This window comes from Engraulis encrasicolus, chromosome 11, assembly GCF_034702125.1.
Source record: "Engraulis encrasicolus isolate BLACKSEA-1 chromosome 11, IST_EnEncr_1.0, whole genome shotgun sequence".
NCBI classification, from domain to species: domain Eukaryota; kingdom Metazoa; phylum Chordata; class Actinopteri; order Clupeiformes; family Engraulidae; genus Engraulis; species Engraulis encrasicolus.
Window position 1 is genome coordinate 29,410,413 of NC_085867.1, and position 24,700 is coordinate 29,435,112.

A 24,700-nucleotide genomic window follows, 5' to 3' on the forward strand; every position below is an offset into this window, starting at 1 on the left:
ACGAGGCGAGGGATTGACCAGGGCGGCACGCGCATCTCTACAGATTGCAATGTCAACTGAGGGTGGAAAGAATGCGCTGATGCCCCGAACCACGCAACGGATTGCCGGACTGGGGAACTGAGAGCAGCGGACACAAAATGAGCCACACGGAGGTGTGTAAGCGTATCCATCTGTCGTTTCTTTGATTCCATTTAATGGAACAGACATCATTGTGGTTTTCTTGGCTTTGCAACGCGTTTTTATCGTAACGGTTAAAAACCTTGACTCATAATAGGCCTGTTGACTGAATATTGTAAACAGTCTGCTATTGACGAGCCATTATCCGTGGAATTTTGTGAGCGCAGCTTGCCGTTTTAGTTATGGCCTAGTTCATCGAATGGTGTTTCTAGCTCGAAGAATGGCTAGGCTATAATGCGCGTTGTCACTCAATGGTGCGCAATCACAACTTTGTTCATCCAAAAGTAATCCATGCTAGAGGGGTGTGAACATGTCCCATGTCCTTTACCCAGATCAGCTGATTTCCATCATCTCAGGCGGACAGACGGCCGTCTATTCGCTCGTAATTCAGTCGAACCCCTGTGTGTGTGATGACATTTTGTCATGTGCTTCGGGGAAAGGTAACTTTTATTGGCTGCGATAGAAGTATTTTACTGTCAAGGGAATAGTTTCCGTGTTCACCATCAGACACACGTGACGAGTAGCATAATGGTTTCTATGAACACACACTCCTTTCTCCTGTTGCTTGTTGCCCAGGGAAACAGATGCTGGTTAATGTTGTTAATAAGTCATCACAGCGAGGCACCACTGGTTCCCATTAAGGCCATAGGGTAGGTAGGGTAGAAGGAAAACAGAAAGAAGGAAAGAAATAAAGAAAAAAAGGAAGGAAGAAAGAAAGAAAAATTAATTGCTAAGGAAAATGTGGGTTAATATTTGGACTGCAGCACTGCATGGACTCATGGAATAAAAGATCATTAGCAGGATAAAACAGCAGTGCATTAGGCGCGTGGGTAAATGGCTGCTGTCCATTGATTGCTTACACTGGAGGCAAACTGCAGTAAACATGAAAAAAAGATCAATGCGTTGCCAATAATGGTGTGCCTCTATTTTCTGTGGACCTCACACAACCCCATATGGGATACAGCATTCATACCTCGCTCTTGCCGTTCCCACACACAGCCAAAACAATTGTTGCTCAGTGTTTTTCCCATGCAGAACAATACTCCGCCTTCAGACTTGACAGTCTGACTCTGCCCCACAGGGGAAGTAATTAGTTGATGTTGCAAAGTGGCATGGCAATGAAACTGATTACTTACGGTCTTTTAAGAGACTAATTCTCATCTGCCACATACTCAATGATGTAGGCTACAGTACTGTGGTGTGTGTGTGTGTGTGTGTGTGTGTGTGTGTGTGTGTGTGTGTGTGTGTGTGTGTGTGTGTGTGTGTGTGTGTGTGTGTGTGAGAGAGAGAGAGAGAGAGAGAGAGAGATTGAGCTTGTAGAGCTTGTAGAAGTCTTCCACTCAGAGACTTGATCTGCTCTATTTCTGATAATGAGCCAATCATAAAGTCTATGTTTATATCCAGAGAGCGGACCTATTAGGCCATAACAAGGGTGTGTTTGTTTGCGTGTGTGTGCACATGCATGCATGTGTGTGTGCTTGTGTGTGTGTGTGTGTGCTTGTGCGCACGTGCATGCGGGCATGCCGGTGTGTGTGTGTGTGTGTTTCTGCATGTGTGTGTGCGCGTGTTAGATGGAGATGTCGGGCTCAGGGCAGGCCACGCGGTCGCGTACGGTGAAGCGGCGGAGGTGGGGCGGCCTGCGGCAGCAGTGGAAGCTCCTGGGCCTCTTCGAGATCGACCCGCAGCACGAGTTCTACGGCCTCACCTGCATGATGAAGGAGGGCCTGTCCGCAGCCATCCAGAACACCATCGACAACCCAGTGGCCGTGAGTAACCTTAACCATTCACAACACCATCGACAACCCACTACCCGCTACTGAGTAACCTCCTTAACCATCCAGAACACCATCCACAACCCACTGCCCGCTACTGAGTAACCTCCTTAACCATCCAGAACACCATCCACAACCCACTACCCGCTACTCAGTTACCTCCTTAACCATTCACAACACCATCCACAACCCACTGCCCGCTACTGAGTAACCTCCTTAACCATCCAGAACACCATCCACAACCCACTACCCGCTACTCAGTAACCTCCTTAACCATTCACAACACCATCCACAACCCACTACCCGCTACTGAGTAACCTCCTCCCTAGGCTCTCACTACAGATGGGACTGGTGTCGGGCCCATGGCTGGATTGGTCATAAGGCAGACATGACACTCGCATGTATTGCAATGCATCCTCCTGCTGCACAATGATTTCAGGAAATGGTTACCTCAATTTTTCAAGAAATGGCTGGATTGGTCATAAGGCATACATGACATTCGCCCCGTGGACTGTGATGAAACATGTGATTATGCTGACACAATGCATGTATTACAATGCATCCTCCTGCTGCACAGTGATTTCAGGAAATGGTTACCTCAATTTTTCAGGAAATGGCTGGATTGGTCATAAGGCATACATGACATTCGCCCCGTGGACTGTAGATTATTTTGGCCTGGTCCTCCCCTCAATGTAGTGGTATTTACAGTCCCCATGTTGCCATGGCTGACCTTTCCAAGTCAGATTGAAATATTCATTTTGGCTGTTGTGGTCAAAATAGCCCATAATATATGACTAAAATGTACTCACAGCAGGCGTCTTTGTCTGTCTCAATGCCTGGCGGGCCGGCCTTGCCTGAAAATGTTTTTTGTTCCAGTGCAATCCTGGGCGGACCTATTCAGGTTTTGCTGAAAACACTCAACTTCATCATTACAACAATGCTATGACAGTGCATGGAGTCTCAGGTAACCGATTAAGACTTGGTCATTACCATTTTGGTGAGGTTACAACAGAGGCTCTGCGTTAAGGGGTTAACCATCCTTGTGTGCACGCAGTCGCATACATGCAGAACACATGGCGAATGATGGGGGAGTTTAGGAGCTTGTTTGGCATTTGTTGGTTGTTGGAACCTGTCTGCAGTCATCTAATACCAATCGACAACCCACTACCTGTGAGTACAGCACAGCACATCACACCACAACACGAATGCATAGGCCTTCCATGTAGTGCCATATGATATGGCGCATACAGCAAACGGTGAAATGGCACATAGACAACACACTGCATGTGAGTACACAGTGTAGCGCACTACAAAATTCAAAAAATACGGAAGGAAATGTTACACATACAGAACATTGCTGAGGCTCTCTGAGATTTGAGAATTTTAAAAAAAATCTTTAAATATAACATGGTAAATCTTTTAAAAAAACATGGGCCTATGCGTTGGGGCTATATTGGCCGTCATCAGGGCATGCCCGAATAGACTATTTAAATTTTCCCTGAGAAGTGAGACAAACGATAGACAATGCTCAGGAGAATGCAAAATTAAGCTCTCAAGAGAAAGAAAAATTAAGCTGCCCAAATAGCAGACTGCCATTTTTGTTTATTCAAAACCAAGTATGGCACTGAGTAAGTGGATGAATGTATAGAATAAATCAATCAATATTGATAACTAAATAACATGCCCGGATGAAGGCCAATATGGCCCGAATGCATAGGCCCATGTGGGTTTTTTTACACAGATTTGCCATGTTATATTAAAGATATTTTGTGCAAAATAGAAAGAAAAATGTCTGCACACTTAAATTATCTTTGTGTTATTTTTTAATCAGCCAAGCTTTCGGTCTGCTGACCTTCCTTCAGTCTGAAGATCTTTTACAAATATTTTCTCAAATCTTAGATTGCCTCTACTCATTCTTCCTTTTTTGGACTTAAACTTCTACGACTTAGACGCTACAGATGAGCACCTGAGTAACATTGTTTGCACAGTCTCCTGAGTGCTTTAAGCCCTTTTGTGTCTTCTCATTGCCATTGGTTGCTTACTGAACTCATTACCAGAACATGATCGATACCATAGAGAAGGTCTACTATGCTGGGCCATGTGACATGGATATGAAATGGTATGATGTTGTTTTGGAATGGCCCACTGGCACAGTGGACAACATTGGCCCAATTTTCACCAGCATAAACAACCCTACCCGTGCTGTACCAGTGCTTTACTGGGCTGGTGGCTCAGACACACTTGTGCAACCCCCCTCCCCCCTTGTGAGGGCAGTCATTGGGTAAGCACTTAGGGTGTCAGACTTGTATCCCAAAGATTACCGGTTTGACTCCCGACCCGCCAGGCTGGTGAGGGGAGTAATAAACCAGCCGCACTACTGCCTTGGGGCGCTATTGGAGGCTGCGTCCTTGCATGGGAGAGACATGAATGTAATTTTGTTGTGTGCAGTGGAGTGATGTGTCACAATGACAATGGGAGTTGGAGTTTCCAGGTGAGCTTTCACTTTCACATGTTTTGTCAATGGGGCTGGTGACATGACAAACGTGACTATTTAACTCTTCCTGAGAAGTGGTGTGCATGAAATGTCCTAAACTTTGGAGAGAAATGATAGACAATGCTCAGGAAGCGCAGAGCCCAGTTCTTTTGAATAAATGCAGTGGATAGCAAAGAGAATGCAAAATGATGCTGCCCAAATAGTAGATTGCCATACTTGTTTATTCAAAACAATGACAGTATGGGACTGAGTAAATGGATGAATGCATACAGTATCAATCAATATTAATAACCAAATAACATCACTCTGAAGTACAGAATACGCTTGAAAGACAGGTGTTGTCCAATAAGGTTGTCTAAAATGTACTGTTTTAGTAGCAACTACCAAGTGATGAAACATGTGATTATGCTGACACAATGCATGTATTGCAATGCATCCTCCTGCTGCACTATGATTTCAGGAAATGGTTACCTCATGTTGCCAAAAAGCCGGATAGCAATTTTAGTAGAGGACCTTCCATGTCTTGCCTTTGCAGATGATCAGAGTAACACAGAGAATGATTTCATTTGTTGTTTGTTGCTCATTCTAGCTAGCCATTGTTATTACATTCGATTTTGCTGGACACAAAGTGACTTAGTAACAAGGACATACAGTAATCATCAAAAAAAACAGTTGCAATGGTTTTATTGCACAAGAAGGTAGCAGCAATGGTGATGATGGTCAGACAGAAACGGACTGATTTTCTGTATATTGAACAGTGCAAAGCGGCATGACGAAGCAACCGAGGCGATGTGCTCAGAGAAGGACAGGCGGCCATCAATTATGATGCCCAGCCTTTTTTTGGCAGACCTCATCTTGAGGGTCATATCATGACAGATTGAGTTGTGGACTGGGATCGCTAGGAGCTCAGTTTTAGACAGGCTCAGCTGCGAGTGGTGTTCCTTCATCCATGCTGACAGGTCAAAGAGAGAGAGACAGGCGGATGTCCGTGCATACAGGAACCGTGTGGTCATCTGTCTGGAAGGACAGGTATAGCTGAGTATCAGCAGCATCGTAGTGAAAGAAGAAGCCGTGTGAGTGGATGTCGGATGACATTGTCGAGTCAGGTGGTGAGTTCATGGCAAACAGAAGGGGCCACAGCAGCATCTATTTGTCATACATGTGCTGTGACTTCTGTACAGTTCATTGGAATATGACATATTTTTTCACTGCTTGTTATATGTTTGCTTATGTGAATGGACATGAGTTTTTTTGTTACATGAATTTTCTGCCATGATAAACAAATGTTTTTGGAAAGTATAATTGAAGACATTGCTTTTCTTCTCACTTAGCCGCTTGAGGCAAATTAAGTTTACAGCTCTTCAAGATATCATGTGATAATAGTGAAACATTCTACACAATAAAACATTGTAAGCCAGTTGCACTTTAAAAAGTAAGTCAGAAAGCAAAGTCCCAAGTTGGGTGGCAGCAGGACAGTTTAGTTTTTTAAGTTTAAGTGACTGCAATGTATTACAGTGTATCAGAGAACATTTGGAAGGCTCAGTCTATGAGCCACTATGGAGAGACTAAACCTAGAGAGCGAGAGAGCGAGCCTCCATATACAGACCTTAGGCGACTTTTTGTAACAGTAGAACATGACAAAGCTCATCCCTCCATTGTCTGTTGGTGATGTTTTTCTTGCTGAACAAAGAATTTGATGAATGTGTCTGGTGCAAAGCGAGCTTGCAGAGCTCAAGCCTTCATTGTTTGTTGTGTTCTCTTTCTTCATGCTGAATCTGGTGAATTAATTTGAATCTGATCAAGGCTATTAGAAGATCATTGATTATATCTGTCATCATGGTACATGGAAAGAAAAATTGTGTGTTAAATGTTGAAATATTACATGCGCGTCTCCTCACAAGTGAACAATGGCTCATGTTTATTCAGACATGGAGCAGCAGAGCTCTTGCTTTATTTTTGTATTCATCTGCAAAGCTAGCTGTGAGCAGATGCAGACCTTTGATAATTTGCTATTAGCGTTACACGCATTATAAAAACCCAACCACTCTCCTTCGGCAAACCACTTCAGTGTCCTTCAACCACACCACATGTCTCCTCTTGATTAAGGGCATGAGTGACCTGTGACTGCTCATCATGTTCAACATGTAGGACAGTGGTCCCTAACTTGTTCAGCGTATACCCCTTTTTGAACTTAAGAATATTTTCGCAACCCCCCCACCCCACCGGCCACCCACCTTCGACTTAGCCTAGCAATGGATTTCTAGCAATAATAGCGGACAACCTATTAATGGTCACTGTCTGGGCATTGTTTTGTCCATTCTATTCCATGCTAGATTTTCAAATAATAGTTTGTCCGCTAATATTGCTAGAAATCCACAGGACAGCAAATACTTTGTGCATCTATGTAACCATACTAACCATAGTGAATAATGTCACTGACCAAATTATGGAATTGTTAGCTGTTAACCTGTAGATTTCCCGTTTTTATGCAATGTCCCTTTTGTCCGCGACCACCCTGGGGGTCCCGACCCCTAGTTTGGGAAACACTGATGTAGGACGAAGCGAATGACGGAAGGTCAAGAGGAGACCTTGTCAGGAGGATGTCGAAGATGATCAAACACATGCTAACGAGGCCTGTAATTAGATGTTTAAGGGGAGCCATATGCAGCCTGAGAGGCGTGTGCCGCCAATCCCCTCCGCGGAAAGCTCCTTAGAGGAGATACTATACCCTGAAGGGGGTTGTTGTTTGGAGGGTTGCTAGTTTTATTTAAGTCTGATGAGAGACAACGGTCCCTATAGAGAGAGAGAGAGAAGATTGCAGCTCATGTAGACAACACTCCCTCCCTCTCCAACGTTACCACCCTCAAGCCTCCCTCCCTCCTCCCCTCTCTCCCTCCTCCCTCTCCCTTTCTCTCTCCCTCTTCCCCTTGCTTACGGCCTGTTTTTCTGGACCACTCTTCATATGGATATGGGTGGGATTCCTTCTGAGGCTAAGACCAAATCCCTTCCCATAAGGCCATGGCTGTTTTATTTCTGCCTGATGAGAGACAACGCTCCCTATAGATGCTGTTCTCCACAACACTGCCTGTGCCACTTCCACCTCCACTTCCATCACCCTTCACCCTAGACCAGGGGTGGGGAACCTTTTTCATTCGTAGGGCCACTTCAAATTCATCTGAGGGCCGTAAAAGTCTTCCGAGGGCCGTATGATGAACCCAAATCAGGATTTCCCCCTGCACTTTAGGCCTATATTGAAGGCAGCCACCTTTAAAACAGACCCACATTCTGTAGGTCCCCTGAATGTAACTTAATTGCATTGCAAATGTATTTTCTAAGTTTCCTTTGCAAAATATGTCATATATTCATGTGAAGCTGCATGACATTAAAACTATATGGGGGGCCGTATAAAACGGCCGCAAACGGCCCTCGAGACATAGGTTCCCCACCCCTGCCCTACGCCCTTCACCCTACACCCTCATCCTCTCCCCCTGCCTATATGGCCTGTGCCTGCAAGGACAGATTTACTACACGGGCCTACCGGGCCCAGGCCCAGGGGGCCAAGAGTCAAGGAGGCACTGAAGCCCAAGCATCTAAATTCCTTTTCTCATATTGCATTTAAAAAATGCACTTTTATCAACAATATTTTCAAAAATGTCTCAGACTACCCTCCATACCCCCAACGACATTCAGTGGACTGTAAAATCATGTATCGTTTTGTACAGTAGCAGCACCCATGGAGGGGGGGCTTTCTTGCTGTCTGGCCCAGGGGCCCATGGAATCATAAATCCATCCCTGTGTGCTGGGTGGGAAGCAGGCGAACACAGGGCCAGGCTGTGTCCCAAACAACCGCTGCTGCCCTGCGCTGTTCTCACAAAGGACAGAAGTGTTTGGCTGGCTGGCTCTGTAGGCGCCATTCAGATTGTGCAGCTGGTGAGGCAAAATGGGGGCAGCAACAGGGTGTGCACTGCTGAACACAAGGGGAGGTGTGTTGGGGTGAGCTGGCATGATGCAATGTTACAGTATATGACAATACCTGTTACTGGAACACTGACGATCGCGGGGTTCGATTTTGGCCCTGGTCATTTGCCAAGCCTTCCCCGTCTCTCTCTCCTCACATGTTTCCTGTCTCTCTATAACTGTCCTCTCACAATTAAGGCATAAAAAGCTGCCCCCCCCCAAAAAAAGTATGAGGTTCTCCCTATCACAGCACTAAAAGTGTGTATATACAATGATTTTATAAGCCTTCATGCTGTATTTTTCTTGCACATGTAAATAAAATGCTTGTGCAAAGTCCATGTATGGATAAACCTTTAATGATGATCAGAGACCTATTTTTGATACATAGAAACACAGCCCTGTTTGAGGCCAATGATGCCATCTGTGAATGACACCAGAGCTGTAAAAACCAAACTGTGACTCTTTTGTGACGGTGACAGGGAGAGGGCACGGGGCAGTGGCTCACACACACACAGACACACACACACACACACACACACACACACACACACACACACACACACACACACACACACACACACACACACACACACACACACACACACAGACACACACATTTGAATACTTTTATTTAGATGGCAGCCCATTAAAAGATACACAGATCCAAACATTGCTGGAAATCACAGCAGAGTTGTAAGAGAGATAATCAATTAATCAGTCCAATATTTTCTATGGATATACATGGCACTTCCGTCTCCAGATGGACAAACTGCCTATGATGGCAGGGATGGAACAGTACTTTGCTAGTCTATTTGCAGTAGTTACTTAGTAGTGGCTTAGTAGCTACTTAGGCCCAAGTGCTACTTGAGAATTTTTGGGAAACGCAGAACTGGTTGGGGCTACTGATACAAACTGTGAATGACGCCAGAGCTGTAAAAACTGAACTGTGACTCTTTTGTGACGGTGACAGGGAGAGGTCACGGGGCAGTGGCTCACACACACACACACACACACACACACACACACACACACACACACACACACACACACACACACACACACACACACACACACACACACACACACACACACACACACACACACACTCACACTCATATACACACACACACACACACACACACACACACACACACACACACACACACACACACACACACACGCACACGGACACGGACACACACTCATATACGAACACACACTCATACACGGACACACACAAACACATGTGATTGAGGGTTGTCCTGTGACCATAGAGAGAGGGAGAGACAAAGCAGGTTGACTCAGCAATTCAGTGGATGGGAGCACACACACACATGCACGTGCACACACACACACACACACACACACACACACACACACACACACACACACACACACACACACACACACACACACACACACACACACACACACACACACACACACACACACACACACACACCACTACTCACAGTGGAATTACTCTCTCTATATTCATCTCCACATCCCTGTTGCCATAACACAGGCCACTGCCACTAGGCCACACTTCACCACACTATTTTTGTGTTTCTCTCATAAAAGGAGTGTCGATTGTTACTATTTACAGTCACATTGTGATGTCATTTCCTCTTTACTGCAGGAGGAACTGTGTGACGATGACTTTGGGATGGAAGTCACTATGATTCATAAGGTATGCTATATTTGTTACTATACATTTGTCACTGACTTTACACATGAATTGCTCTATATACATGTATATACACGTGTGTATATATGCAGTATATAGACCTGACCTGTATTCTTAATCTAACATAATCATTAAATTACCACAAGCAAGTTTCTCAAACATATTTTTTCTCTCCCCATATTTTCCTATGTACTTCAGGAGTTCAGGATGGACTCGTATGCTGGGCCCGTTTTTGCCGGCTTGCGTCGCTCTTTGGGGATGACGGAGAAGGAATACCAGCACTCCCTCTCCTCCGAAGGACACTACCTGCAGTTCATCAGCAACTCCAAGAGCAAAGCCGACTTCTTCCTAACGTGAGTTATTATTATAGTCACCACCGCGGCACTGCTGCCATGGCATTGCACATTGGGATGCTGTGCTGGTGATTTACTATATGCAAGCCAGTGTTTTGCAGACCTTCACACAAACACACAGACACTCTCTCTCTCTCTCTCTCTCTCTCTCTCTCTCTCACACACACACACACACACACACACACACACACACACACACACACACACACACACACACACACACACACACACACACACACACACACACACACACACACACACACACACTTTGCATTTTAATGGTGTTTCCTAATCACATTTTACACAGAAATGATAAACGCTTCTTCCTGAAGACACAGAACAAAAGAGAGGTTCGGTTCCTGTTGTCCAACCTCAAAATCTACATGGAGCATCTAGAGAAATATCCCCATTCCCTCCTGGTTAAATTTCTGGGTGAGATACTCTTACATGTGGATACTCTTACATTGGTATAAACAGAGCAAAGGTATCCGTTTTCATTATTATCACATTATTTGCATTAGATTACGCTTAGCTGGACCTTGCTCTTTGATTTAGTTATTTTAGGTACAGGGTATTGTTACGATCTCTGTTAGCTGCCTTGCTCAAGGGCACTTTGAACCGGGGTCTGCCCATTGGTCAGACAGTCCATTAGTCCGACAGCCCAGACAATAAGCCATAGAGGATCATAACGCTAAGTCTACTGAGCTAACAGGCTGCATACATGCCTATAATGACGGTTAGGGTTAGGAATTGTTTTGGTTTGGGCATAGTTTTAACTTTTCAGTTAACTTATAAGTGAATAATTGCAAAACTATACTGCTAAAATAATTGTACACTGACAGAACGTGCCTTTAATGACGGTTAGGGTTAGGAATTGTTTTGGTTTGGGCATAGTACGTGTGTGGTCACCACACACGTACTATGCCCAATGTGGTCGGACTAATGGGCTGTCGTACCAATGGGATGTAACCCTTTACACTAGCAACTTTCTGTTTCTGCCCACAACTGCCCCATCTCTGATTTCTTATTTTACATATGTCCAAATGGTCTCTTTTCAATGTCTCTTATGGTGAAAGTGTAATTTCTTGTCAAAGGTGTTCATCGAATCAAAATTCCCCACCAACCAAAGGTATGTGTTTCTTTAAGCATCTGTGTAATACAGTACCTCATCTCGATTGAAGCACACTTGTCAGAGATCTCATATTTGATCTTTTTTTTTGCAGAAATATTTCATTGTCATGCAGAGTGTCTTTTATCCAGATGAGAGAATACAGGCCAGGTGAGTTAACATCGAATTATTATTTTTGCTAAGACACTAAACATACTTTAACAAAATTTCAGCACCAACAAATGTAATCAGTAGGACCATCACCTAGAGCAGCAATCTCAATCTCAGGCCAAATCTGGCCCATGTAGTCAATTTATTTGGCCTGCGAGATTTTTTCAAATGTGTATTACAGTTGGCCCACATACACCATTAATGTACAGCGTAAGAGGACTTCAACATGTAATTTTGTGCGTCAGAGGAATATGAGTGGGTCCAGGCCAAAGAAACAGCTCAAACTATATGCAACACAATATGTGGAAGCACGTTTGAACCACCATATACAGTATGATGGGAAAGTGTGAAATTGATGAGTGTGTGTGAAATTTAACTGAGTATTAAGAGCATGCATGCACAATTTCATCCATTTCGTCCGTTTTGTAAAATGAATATTAAGTTCGGCCACTATGGCGAGGCTGCCCAGCCTAGTAATGTGATTTAGACACCCTAGATACAGTTAGAGCCAACACCATGTTGTAATGTAATTCAAGGTGCACGATACTTAAAGTCAGGACATAATTTCTCTACTGTAGACATCTGAAACCTTAGGGACATTGCAGTTCTAAAAATGCATCCTAGAGATTCTGTTGTACGACCACACTAGCATAGACAAATAACATCAGAAATAGAAAAGCATCGTCCAATCTGGCACCAGCCTACAGTACATGAACATGATATGTAAAAGAGACTGGGGTGAGTCCCCATTGAAAGTGACATGAGGCCACTGACAACTGTGACAACTGTGGTCGTGAGTCGGTACCATTTACTCATTCAGGTTATGTCATCTCTGACACCCCTCTCTCTCGCTCTCTCTCTCTCTCTCTCTCTCTCTCTCTCTCTCTCTCTCTCTCTCTCTCTCTCTCTCTCTCTCTCTCTCTCACTCACCCCCCTCTCTCCTTTATGTCATGCAACTGAATGGATGGATCAATGTCCATTTACATCATATTGATTATTTGTTTGCTTAGAGCACTGCACTGAGAGACCTTATTTCACCTCTCATCAGAACGTAGCCTTGTCCTTGTAAACAATATAAAACAGGATGTACAAAGGTTATATCTTTGTATCTGAAGTTTGTTTGGAAGCCTCAGTTAATTTATCATCAGCACCTTACTTACACCTCATAAGAAGTACTATAATAAGTTCTTGGAATAAATTACACTTTAGATTGATGGCAGCCTTGCTAACAGGGTAAGGTCATCATGGCCTAAATTCAGGTAGAGTGAATAAAGTCCTCAACTCTGCTTGCCTTCTGTGTTAAATTTAATAATGAGAGCGCGACATTTCAACCCTCAGGTCTTCATCAGGCAAAGCAAATTTGTTTTCACACTGAACAGAGCCCTCTCAGTATGCATGCACTCTGCAACTACAGCACCGCAAATTACCTCATTGAATAGCCTTTAGTTTTCCTTTTTAGTTTTCATCAAGCTTTTTATGATCTATCATTTTATGTGTGTGCGCACAGGAGCCTTTCGAAGTCTTGCAATTTTGTACAGAAAGTCAAAATGCTGTTTAGCTTCTGAAAAGGTTGGTCTTGTTTACGTCAGGCTTGTACGAAATTCCGAATTGGATGAATTTGAATTCAAAGCAATGCCATAATATGAACACTAGGTGGTGGTGTTCTATGTACTCTCAATAGGAGGTGTAGCTTAAATTCAAAGAAATTCAAGGTAATGACACCACCTAGTGTTCGTATTATGGCATTACTTTGAATGCAAATTCATTCAATTCGGAATTTCGTACGAGCCTGGTTTACGTGAATAGTCCTTTCTACTGTGCAGACATCACACTGAATGTTTTTCCCTGCCTATAAAGCCAATGCTTTAAAAAAAAATGGCTTAGGCAATGGACCTCGGGTCAGAATCGAATCCAGGGCGCCGGCGTAATGGTATGGCGTCTTAGGTCATTGAGCCACCGTGCCCTGCCCTCACAATGGCAATGCTAAGCATGGCAATACAAACAGCTATACGTAGATACACGGTGGTCTGGCTTCTCCATCAAGCTGTAGTAGGGCGTTTTGTCTACTGTCCCGTTCAGGGCCGCTGACAGCTTTGGCTGGGCCCAGGACAAAGTCATCTGAAAGGGCCCCCCATCCAATACATTCAATGTAATGAGGACCAAATTATGGGCCCTCCAACTCCATAGGCCCGGGACAGCTGACCTCTATGTCCCCCCTTGTCAGCTTCCCTGGTCCCGTTACATTTATGGCATTTTCTTAAAAAAAAAACCCGAATACGCTTTATAACATGCTCAACTCAACAGAAGTAAAATGCATCTAGGGGCTCATTCTGTAAGAAATCATTCAAAAGAAAAGAGACCAGACAGCACATCTAGTTACTTTATAATTGCCCGTCAGACGTTTCGGTCTTCACCTTCTTCAGTGTCAGTGTCCCTTTTCTTTTGAATATTTGCTAAAAAGTATACATGATGAAGTGAGGTGCAGTAGGCAGGTTTACCTTACAGGAGCTGAGTGTGTGCTGTATGTGTGGGTGGGGCATACGATATTAAACGGTGTAAACAGTGTGTGTGTGTGTGTGTGTGTGTGTGTGTGTGTGTGTGTGTGTGTGTGTGTGTGTGTGTGTGTGTGTGTGTGTGTGTGTGTGTGTGTGTGTGTGTGTGTGTGTGTGTGTGTGTGTGTGTGTGTGATGTTGCCTTCTTTGGCAAGTGCGATATTAAAAGGTGTGGTTGTGTGTGTGTGTGGTGCTGATGCGGAAGCTGGATTGGCAACTATAACATTAGAGGATGTGTGTGCAAATGCATGTGTGGGCTAACACATAAATTACATTAAAGTGTGTGTTTGTATGTGAGGACAATAAGAGGACTGGTACTATATGTAAAAGTGTGTAGTCCCTAAGATCTATCAACATGTCAAATACCTTTTGCAAAATATTTGGATCTTGTACCCTGTTGCTTGTCTCTTGGATCCAAATAAAAGTAATCAAGTGTGTGTGTGTGTGTGTGTGTGTGTGTGTGTGTGTATTTGTGTCTGTACTGTGTGTGTGTGCGTGTGTGCATGTGTGTGTGTGTGTGTATGTGTGTGTGTGTGTGTATCTGTATCTGCACTGTGTGTGTGCGTGCGTGCGTGCGTGCGTGCGTGCGTGCGTGCGTGTGTGTCTGTGTGTGCGTGCGTGCGTGCGTGTGTGTGTGTGTGTCTGTGTGTGTGTGTGTTTGTGTGTGTGTGTCTGTGTGTGTCTGTGTGTGTGTGTGTGTGTGTGCCTGCAGGTATGATATTAAAGGGTGCCAAGTGAGCCGCTGGACAGACCCCGCCCCAGAAGGCAGCCAGGTCATCGTAGTGCTGAAAGATCTCAACTTCGAAGGACAATTCATCACACTAGGTAAACAAACAACCAAATGCACACGCAAGCACACACACACACACACACACACGCACGCACGCACGCACGCACGCACGCACGCACGCACGCACGCACGCACGCACGCACGCACACACACACAGAAACAGACACAGACATATACACAAGTACGCAAGCACACACGCACACACTAGCACGTACATGGCACATGAGGTAAACACACAGAGATACACACAGACACAGGAGGTAAACAACATGCATGAGCACACACACACACACAAACTAGATAAACAACACACACAGACATTGCCCATTGATAATGCCTTTGTGTAGACTAGTAATATGACACATTGCTGTCATGTTACTGTAAACTCACTGTAATGAATTAATCATTCTTTGGAGCAGAGAGCAAATGGAACATTCTTTGTTTGCATTTGCCAAGGCCCACTGCAGTGCACATTTGCAAGGTGCACAGACTCACCGAACATCTGAAATGTGATGGGTTTGCATGATATGTGCATACGCTGCTGAAAACAGACTGTATACATGTCTCTCAGATAAGATAAGATCTTTGTGCTTTGTGAGGGTTTGTGACTTCATGTGTGCCTGTCTGAGGGTTTACAAGAATTCTTTGTAACCTACTGTACACACTACGCAGGCAGTAAAACTGAAGAGTGAAGGTCACATTGAGCTCAATGATTTAGTCACATTTGAATTCGAGCCAGACATGAGATCAACATGTACAAGAGAGGCTACCAGGACAGGGCGGATTAAGGCAATGGTTCCCAAACTAGGGGTCGCGACCCCCAGGGGAGTTACAGAGGTACTGGTACTAGGTTTGTTGTGGAGAGAAGGGACCTCGAAAGACCTTGAATATATGCTTTCATATTATGTAACCATGCCATAAATTACAGTATTCACGTGTGTGGTAAATACATGTATTTACCTTCCTTGTGCATTTCAAATGTGAAAAAAATAAAGAAAAATATCTGCAATAATTTGGAACCTTGAATCATGAGTGTGGTGTAATCCGTTTAAATTCTATGAAAGATATACATTTTAGCCATGTTACGGAACCAAAAATGTTTTAGTTTCAGGTTCCAAAGGTTTCTCAGTAGTTAACGTTTGGTAACCACTGCATTACGGACAAAGTTGTTTTTGCTTCCAAAAAAGGGAGGGAGGGGGCTGCTGGTTTGTCCTGCACTCTAGCAACTCCAGCACATTTTATGTTTGTTTTTCTCTGACATACGTACTGTAGATACCCAAATGTTGTATGGACTACTTGTCACTGTTGAGTCATTTAGAATAGAATTAGCATAGAATAAAAATAGAATAGAATAGAATAGAATAGAATTCTTTAGAATAGAATTTTGTCCTTCCTCGTTTTACAGCGCCGCTAGCAGGCCACACAGTCACAGTCACAGTCATAATGCTGGAGGTTTCATAGTTGGAATCGTAGTGTATTTACATATGATATTAATTTATATACTATATATTTGAAGAGTTCAGATGCAAAACCCCCTAACTCCATTTCTGAAGACCTGCACTTCTATATTTTTAGAGAACCCCGTTGTTGGTTTGGTTTACATTCATGTACTTGATAATACATATAAATAGTTATATTACATAAATACAATAGCAAAACTATTCAATTTTGATAGCTTTGTATTAGATAAAAATGAATTAAGATTATTTTCTGAAAAGGCAGTTAGGGGGTTTTGCATCTGAACTCTTCATTTATTTATCATATAAGGCTAACCGGTTCAGTGGAGTGAATGGCCAGTGCAGAGCTCTCCTCCAACATGGTCTCCTGGGTATGGCATCACCCCCACACACAGCTCTCACTGGACACCGTTGTCATGGCTCCCCCTGCTCATGTGGGATGATTAGTTATACAGAGGTTGCATTCTCTTCTGTGCACTTATACTGTATGTGCTATCGTTCGCTCAATCACAAATGGGAATCTCGTCTTTCACCTGTCACTTTCTGCCTATCTTTTTCGCTAAGTATGTGTCTATGAGTGAGTTTACCTTACAGATGATTTCGCAACCCAGCCACCTTGCAGTGCCAATTCCCACAGTGACAGTAGTAAGTGTATCTGATATCTGTGTGTGTGTGTGTGCGTGTGTGCATGTGTGCGTGTGTGCGTGTGTGTGTGTGTTAGGGGTGCGCAAAGAAATCGTCATGACAATCGCAATACTTATTTTCACGATATACTGCGTCGGTCAATGACAATTGATTATGTAGTAATTGTGTGTGTGTGTGTGTGTGTGTGTGTGTGTGTGTGTGTTTGTGTGTGTGTGTGTGCGTGCGTGTGTATGTATGGTGTATGTGTGTGTGTATCTGATATCTGTGTGTTTTCTATGTAGATCAGCAGCGTGGCTGGCTGCTGCGTCAGGTGGAGATCGACACGTCGTTCCTGCGGACGCTGAACGTGTTGGACTACAGCCTCCTGCTGGCCCAGCAGCCTCTGCACCACGACGAACGCCACGGGAGCCTCTCATTCGCCACCCTCATCATGCGCACCAAGAAGTCAGTACACACTAGACTACTACATTACAGTACATTACTGTATAAACACAAGCGCCACGGGAGCCTCTCATTCGCCACGCTCATCATGCGCACCAAGAAGTCAGTACACACTAGTGACTAGACCATTACATTACATTAAAGTACATTACTAAATCACGACGAGAGAAACCAGAGCCTCTCATTCGCCACCCTCATCATGCCCACCAAGAAGTCAGTACACACTAGACTATTACAATACAGTAAATTACTGTATCACGATGAGAGAAACCAGATACTCTCATTCGCCACGCTCATCATGCGCACCAAGAAGTCAAGTTAATACATTACACTACATTACATTACAGTACATTACTGTATCACAACCAGAGACAGTACATTACATCACTTTATATTACAATACAGTACTGTATAAAGACGAGCGCCACCAGAACCTCTCATTCGCCACGCTCATCATGCGCACCAAGAAGTCAGTACACACTAGACTATTACATTACATTACAGTACAGTACATTACATTACATTACATTACATTACATTACATTACTGTATCACGACGAGAGAAACCAGAGCCTCTCATTCGTTCATCATGCGCACCAAGAAGTCAGTTAACAGTACAAACCCCAACTCCGATGAAGTTGGGACGTTTGGTAAACAGTGAATAAAATCAAAATGCTATCATTTTCAAAACATTCAATCTATTCATTAGATGGAGAATAGTGAAAAGACAACATATTAAGTGTTAAAACCGAGAAAAAATATTGTTTTGGGGGACATATGTACTCATTTCTAATTTGATAAATCCAACACGTCTCAAAAGAGTTGGGACGGGGATCAGTGAAATTTAGTAAACATCCAAATAAGATAAAACAACAAAGAAGAACATTTCAAAATGAATTGTACTGACGGACAATATAGGTGTCCAGGTATAAGATCATCACAGAGAGGCTGAGTCACTCAGAATTAAAGATGCAAAGGGAATAATTACCATAGTTATTACATACATTTTTGAATTCCCTTTGATTTACCACAATTGAGTGTATATAAGACATATTTTTGTTAATAAAATCATTGTATAGGTTCATGACATCATGAAATATATATTGGCTGTAGTCTCACTCTAATTCCTGGAGTGCTAGAGCTATTGAAAATTGACCATATTAAGAATGCTTAATGCATGAAAATGACACAGGGGTTTAACATTCTCCTAAGCACCTGAGCTCACTTGAAATAGACCCAGAAGACATGGGAAACTGTCCTTTGCTTACAGAAGTCAGCAGAAGTTGTAGAAGTCCATTCTTTTTGACTATAATAGAGCATTGCACATCCTGTGCTACAGTGAAAATGTACCATCCAACTTGTGTTAGTGCTAGCTTCAAAAGTCAGCCTCCATGATGGCATGCGGATGCAGTAGTGCATTGGTTAAGATGTTCTCACTCATCTGTAGAGTTAAATACAGTGCTGAATGGTATAAATGGGTTTTAAACAGCATGAAAAGCCACTCATGCATTATATTTTGAAGGGAGATCTTCGATTACTGCCACATAGTAAGGTCAAATTGCATTCTCTACTATGTTTTAACAGTTTGGCTCCATCATAAGGACCAGCATGTGATAAAATGGTGGGTTTTTGGTCAAGACCTGTCACACTGTAAGCACTACAGAAAGGAAAACATTGCAAAACATGACAAGGAATACACCCACCATTTAAGCTGGTGAAATCATGTCCAAGATAGGAATTAACACTGTTTTTTATATAAAATCATCTCATCGGTTAATGTATTTAACTGTTAAGTGTTGTCTTTTGTTTTGTTTTTAGTCTTCCTCGACATTTGCTGCCATTTATTGTCCCCGTCCCAACTCTTTTGAGACGTGTTGGATTTCTCAAATTAGAAATGAGTACATATGTCCCCCAAAACAATATTTTTTCTCGGTTTTAACACTTAATATGTTGTCTTTTCACTATTCTCCATCTAATGAATAGATTGAGTGTTTTGAAAATGATAGCATTTTGATTTTATTCACTGTTTACCAAACATCCCAACTTCATCGGAGTTGGGGTTAGTACATTACATTATTATACTACTACTATTTTACTGTATCAAGACGAGCGCCACCAGAGCCTCTCATTTGCCACACTTATCATGCGCACCAAGAAGTCAGTACAGACTATTACATTACAATACATTACATTACATTACATTACTGTATCAAGACGAGATACAGTATGTATCAGACTGTATTTTGAACTTGCCATCATTCTATTCCATAGCTACTGCGGAGAAGGTGAATGTAACCAGGGCTGCGTATTTTGAGCTCGCCATCATTCTATTCCATAGCTACTGCGGAGAAAGCGGAGAGGCTGAACACAAGCACGACGCCCTGTCATCATAATAGTCCAAGCATTTGTAGCCTACATACATAAGACAAATAATGAGACTTCATAAGAACAGGAGATGTTGATTTCTTGGAGTGTGTATATGAGAACCGCTATACTCGGATCTCATTTGCGCTGCGTTTTGGCCGAACCACACCCGGGAGGATGTCAGTTAACATCCTCCCTCCCACTCGGGTCATATTGCTCTTATAATTCAGTGGTTCCCAACCTTTTTCTTAAGGGACCCATGTTTTTACTATTGTAAGCTTTGGTGACCCAACCACGCGAGCGCCCGCACGAGACGGAGTCACAAGATGCCCTCCGTTTCCTGCGAAAACTTATTTTAGTTATTTTATTCCTCAATTCGTCTTTGGTCAAATATAGAATAAATGTTTAATGTAGCACTTACAATTTGTTGCGTCTATGCATTTATTAGTTAAATGCTTTGTCTTATTCAACATGGTCTATATATATGTATTTAAAACGAAACCCCTTAAAATCAAGAGGGCTCCGCGACCCCCTGTGGATCTTTGGCGACCCATAAGGGGGGTCCCGACCCATAGGTTGGGAACCACTGGCTTAATTCAACTACAGAATATTATTCAGCAGGGCATCTCCATCACCACGGTCATCATATGCACCGAGGCGTCAGTACAGTAGAGAACACATTAAGTACATGTAGTGTGAAAGCCCGTTGGGAAACTCCAACTCCCATTGTCATTGTGACACAGCACTCCACAGCACACAAGTGGACACTGCACACTGCACACAACGAAATTGCATATATGCCTCACCCGTGCAAGGGGGCAGCCCTCAATGGCGCCCCTAGGGAGCAGTGCGGCGGGACGGTACCACGCTCAGGGTACCTCAGTCATGGAGGACGATGGGGGAGAGCACTGGATGCTGGTTGAGCACTGGTCGTATATCACACCTATACATGTTCATGCATGTTCCTTTCTGATATGTAATCCATATTTGAGTGAAGTCCTTGTTTACTTAATGGGGTCATTATGTATGTAAATCCACTTCATCACAAAGGTTAATAATAACCAGGTAATGGTGAAGTGGTAATTTCACTTGTGTTTTTAGGTCTATTTCTGCCCTGGCTTCAAAGAAGGTTACCAGAAGGCATGTAATATCCTCTACGACGTGTATAGCTTATAACAAACATAACTCAGTTAAGACTAAACTTACAGTGTCCAAATCAATATCTAACCTACTGTCCTCTCCTGCTTCACTGATGCCCCACCTCTGTAGAGAAAACAATTAAGTTTCCCTGCTGTCAGCGTAGGCATAACAACTTATGGGGGACTTTCAGCATCCCAATTGTAATGAAGTAATGTTCTTTGAGTTGTGCTTTTGCGAAATATTGAATAAAATGCAAATTGTCAGTAACGTTTTGCTTTGCATCACAACGTCAGAGAGGATGGGAGGTTAGATACTGTGTTGGACCCACTTAACAATTGCACCCTCTTGTGGGTGAAATAGCGCTCAAGCTTGTCATTGGAAACAAGTCAGTGTTTGGTTGCTAGTCAGAGACTGGAAGCTGTAACAGGATTTACACCACACAGAGCTACACTAACATGCTCCAATGATATTATAATCTATTAAACCAAGACCAAGCCCTGTTAATGAGACTGAGATACAAACTTTAGCAGACTACCGGTAGTTGTATATTTCTACATGCTGAGATGTCTGAATCACACAGAATTTATTCCATGATGTAGTATTGCATGGACCAGGATCACAGGATATACTCCCCTAAAGTAGACAATGAAGCTTTCATTAATTTCATTTCAATGTTATTATTTGTTTTTTTAAGTTATTAATGTTTCTCCACAACACCATATGTATTGGTTAAGCTCTATTAACATGCAGCCTGTTTGCAAATGTTCTCTGCATAGCTACATCGCATTTAGCACATAATGTAACTTGTGTGTGACCCATTCCATACTGAAAACGCAACATAATATCTCACAAGAGACAGCCACACTTGGGATTAGGGTTGGCAACTGTCAATGAAAAAAAATACGGGACACTTGATCTTGCCGGGGGTCTGGGGGTCGTCCCCCCGAAAATTTAGCATTTCTTAGATGTAATTTCCAGCATTTTAACATCCCGTGTCCCATTTCAGTTCAATACAGAACCCGTACTTTTATCTCTAAATACAGGACGATTCCGTATTTCAAGGGACGGTTGGCAACCCTACTTGGGATGCAACGCTTGGAGTAACTTCACCTCACTCTGCATCTTTGCCATTCCAGATCTATGATCACGACCTCCAGCCCGACCCACACGGGAGCAGCCCCCTCGGTGCCAGGCACCGTGCCAGAGGAGGACTCCGACATCCTGGTGTCACAGACGGACTGCGTGACGCGTCAGTGCCAAGTCACCGAGACCCATATTGACGACAGCGGTGACCATAGTGGTGGTGGTGAGGGGGCGGGCGAAGAGCTGGACAGCAGCACCCCAGGAGGAGGAGGAGGAGGGGCGGCAGCACGTGGATCGGCTTCCGGCCCAACAGAACTCCAGGACTTCCAGGCCCAGAACCGCAGGCTTCTGCCCAACTTCAAGAACCCGCTGCACGTCATCGACGGGCCGGAGCAGCGCTACTTCATCGGCATCATCGACATATTCACGGTGTACGGCTTCAGGAAGCGGCTGGAGCACCTGTGGAAGAGACTGAGGTACCCCCGGCAGGCCTTCTCCACCGTCAGCCCCCCGGCGTACTGCACGCGCCTCTGCCAATGGGTACAGGACCACACCACCTAGGATAGGAGGGCTGGACCTGGTTGTTTCAGAGTGGTGCTTAGGGGTTTAGGCATGGGTCTCTCGCGCTCATTTAGTCAGACTGTTGACCAAATGTTGAACTCAAACACGCTTACGGTATGGAAAGAAACTGTTTATAACAGGGAAGCATTTTTTTTCTGCAGGCCTGCAATCATTTTGTGTTCAAAATATTGCATTATGCAGTGCAATGCTAGTGCAGTTTTTTGTGTGTATTACATTTACTGCAGGATTTCTTTGTAAGGGAGGTGTTTCAGTTTGACATTGCAAGACTTGGCATGGGTCTCACTCACTATTGTTTAGTCTGACTTTTGGCCAAAGAATGACTCAGACACTGATGAAAACTGCTGTTTATAACAAGAAAACATTATTTTCTGCTGTTCAAAATATTACATCGACTGCAGTAATTCAGTGCAGGATTTCTTCATACTGTAAGGAAGATATTGCAGAGTGTCACTGGAGGGGTCATTTTGGGTCTTGCTTCCCATTAGCCTATTTAGTTTGCCAAAAGTTGAACTCCAACACACACTGTATCTTCTATGAGCATTTTGTTTTTAAACAGTGAACAGAGAAGGCTGCCTACGCTCCTTGAAACCAAACTATTTATATTGAAAGCTGATGTTTTGATGAGTCATCGGAGTAACTGGGAGTACTTCATCAGAGTAACTGGGAATACTTCATCACAGTAACTTCATCAGAGTAACTGGGAATATAAACAGTCACACTTAGGGACAAGCATGAAATGACATTACAGTACACTTAGCTGACGCTTTTTTATCCAAAGCGATATACAGTTATTTAGGTACAGGGTATTGGTTACAGTCCCTGGAGCAATGTGGGTTAGGTGCCTTGCTCAAGGGCACTTCAGCCATGGATGAAGGTGCTGGTAGGGGTGTGATTTGAACCGACAACCCTCTGATGAAAAGACCATCGCTAAAGGCCAGATGACATGGCCATTGCAGTAACACGGAGATAGGCCTAGGGCCACGCTAGCTTGGCGGGTGGTGTGCAGTAGCCCTTATTTTAAAAAAGCCCTGCAGTGTCCAAAACATTGCATTAACGGCAGTAATACTGTAGCATACGTAGTGTAATACTGCAGAGAAACCTTCAGTTTTTGGCACTGATGTACAATGACAGATTGCGTCATTAGGGAGGTTACCGTATTCAGAGTGGAACTGTGGTGGGTGGGAATGGATCGTGTGTGCCACTGGCCAAAACTTTAACTCACACACATTATCTTCTATTAACCATCTTTTACATGGTGATGACCCATCCAAGATATAATGACATGCAGGGATAAGCAAAAGATGTTACGTTTTGATATTGACATTTTGTTTCATTTTTTCATTTTTAGCAATTATAATGTAATGTCTTGCTCCATTTGACAAAATGGCTGTAACCATGTGCCTAGTGAATACACCTCCTGTGCACCCATTAAGACCTTGCATGAATGTTTCTCCAGGATATGCAAACGAATATAATTTCCAATTTTATAAGCAATATATGCATCAGACCTCAAAGAAGCACTGTTTCAGCGAGCACCGGAGGACTGTCACTGGGATCCAGTGGGATCCAGCCACACTCTCCGGTGCTTGCCCTGACCCAAGACTACTATGCCAAGGAGATCATAGACATGGGCATCACATCATATACCGTATATGGGTCCTTTCCTGAAGATCCAGTTGTTTTTTTCTATGTTTGCCATGCTTCTGTTGTCCACAGCAAAGAAGTACATTTACATTGTTTCATTTTTGAAAACATATTATATACTACTATGATTTGAAAATAAATGCTGTTCATGAAGTGGTGCTCGAACATGTGAAATATTTCTTTTACTATGACTGCTATCAGTGAGGTGATGGTTCATTTCAGGGATATAGGGCCTACTGTAGTGGTATGGCGTTATGACATCACATAATTTAAATGTAAACTA

The 24,700-nt window shown here is 43.4% G+C and overlaps 1 protein-coding gene across 1 annotated transcript; it reads left to right on the forward strand.

Annotated features, from left to right (window-relative positions):
• The first annotated feature begins 21 nt into the window (after positions 1-21).
• On the forward strand, positions 22-24,537 carry pip5kl1 (phosphatidylinositol-4-phosphate 5-kinase-like 1). The gene is made up of 10 exons (XM_063211299.1): positions 22-152; positions 1,749-1,943; positions 10,040-10,090; positions 10,286-10,440; positions 10,748-10,872; positions 11,535-11,569; positions 11,664-11,719; positions 14,984-15,096; positions 17,445-17,607; positions 22,245-24,537. The coding sequence occupies exons 1-10, from the start codon at positions 138-140 to the stop codon at positions 22,750-22,752; spliced, it is 1,416 nt and encodes a 471-aa protein (XP_063067369.1). The 5' UTR covers positions 22-137; the 3' UTR covers positions 22,753-24,537.
• The last annotated feature ends 163 nt before the right edge of the window (positions 24,538-24,700 follow it).

Excerpts from the sequence above, each read along its gene's own strand:
- pip5kl1 (XM_063211299.1), top strand. Across the intron at positions 10,091-10,285 it reads AAGTCACTATGATTCATAAG|GAGTTCAGGATGGACTCGTA; the intron begins GTATGCTATATT and ends TATGTACTTCAG. Across the intron at positions 17,608-22,244 it reads CTCATCATGCGCACCAAGAA|ATCTATGATCACGACCTCCA; the intron begins GTCAGTACACAC and ends TTGCCATTCCAG.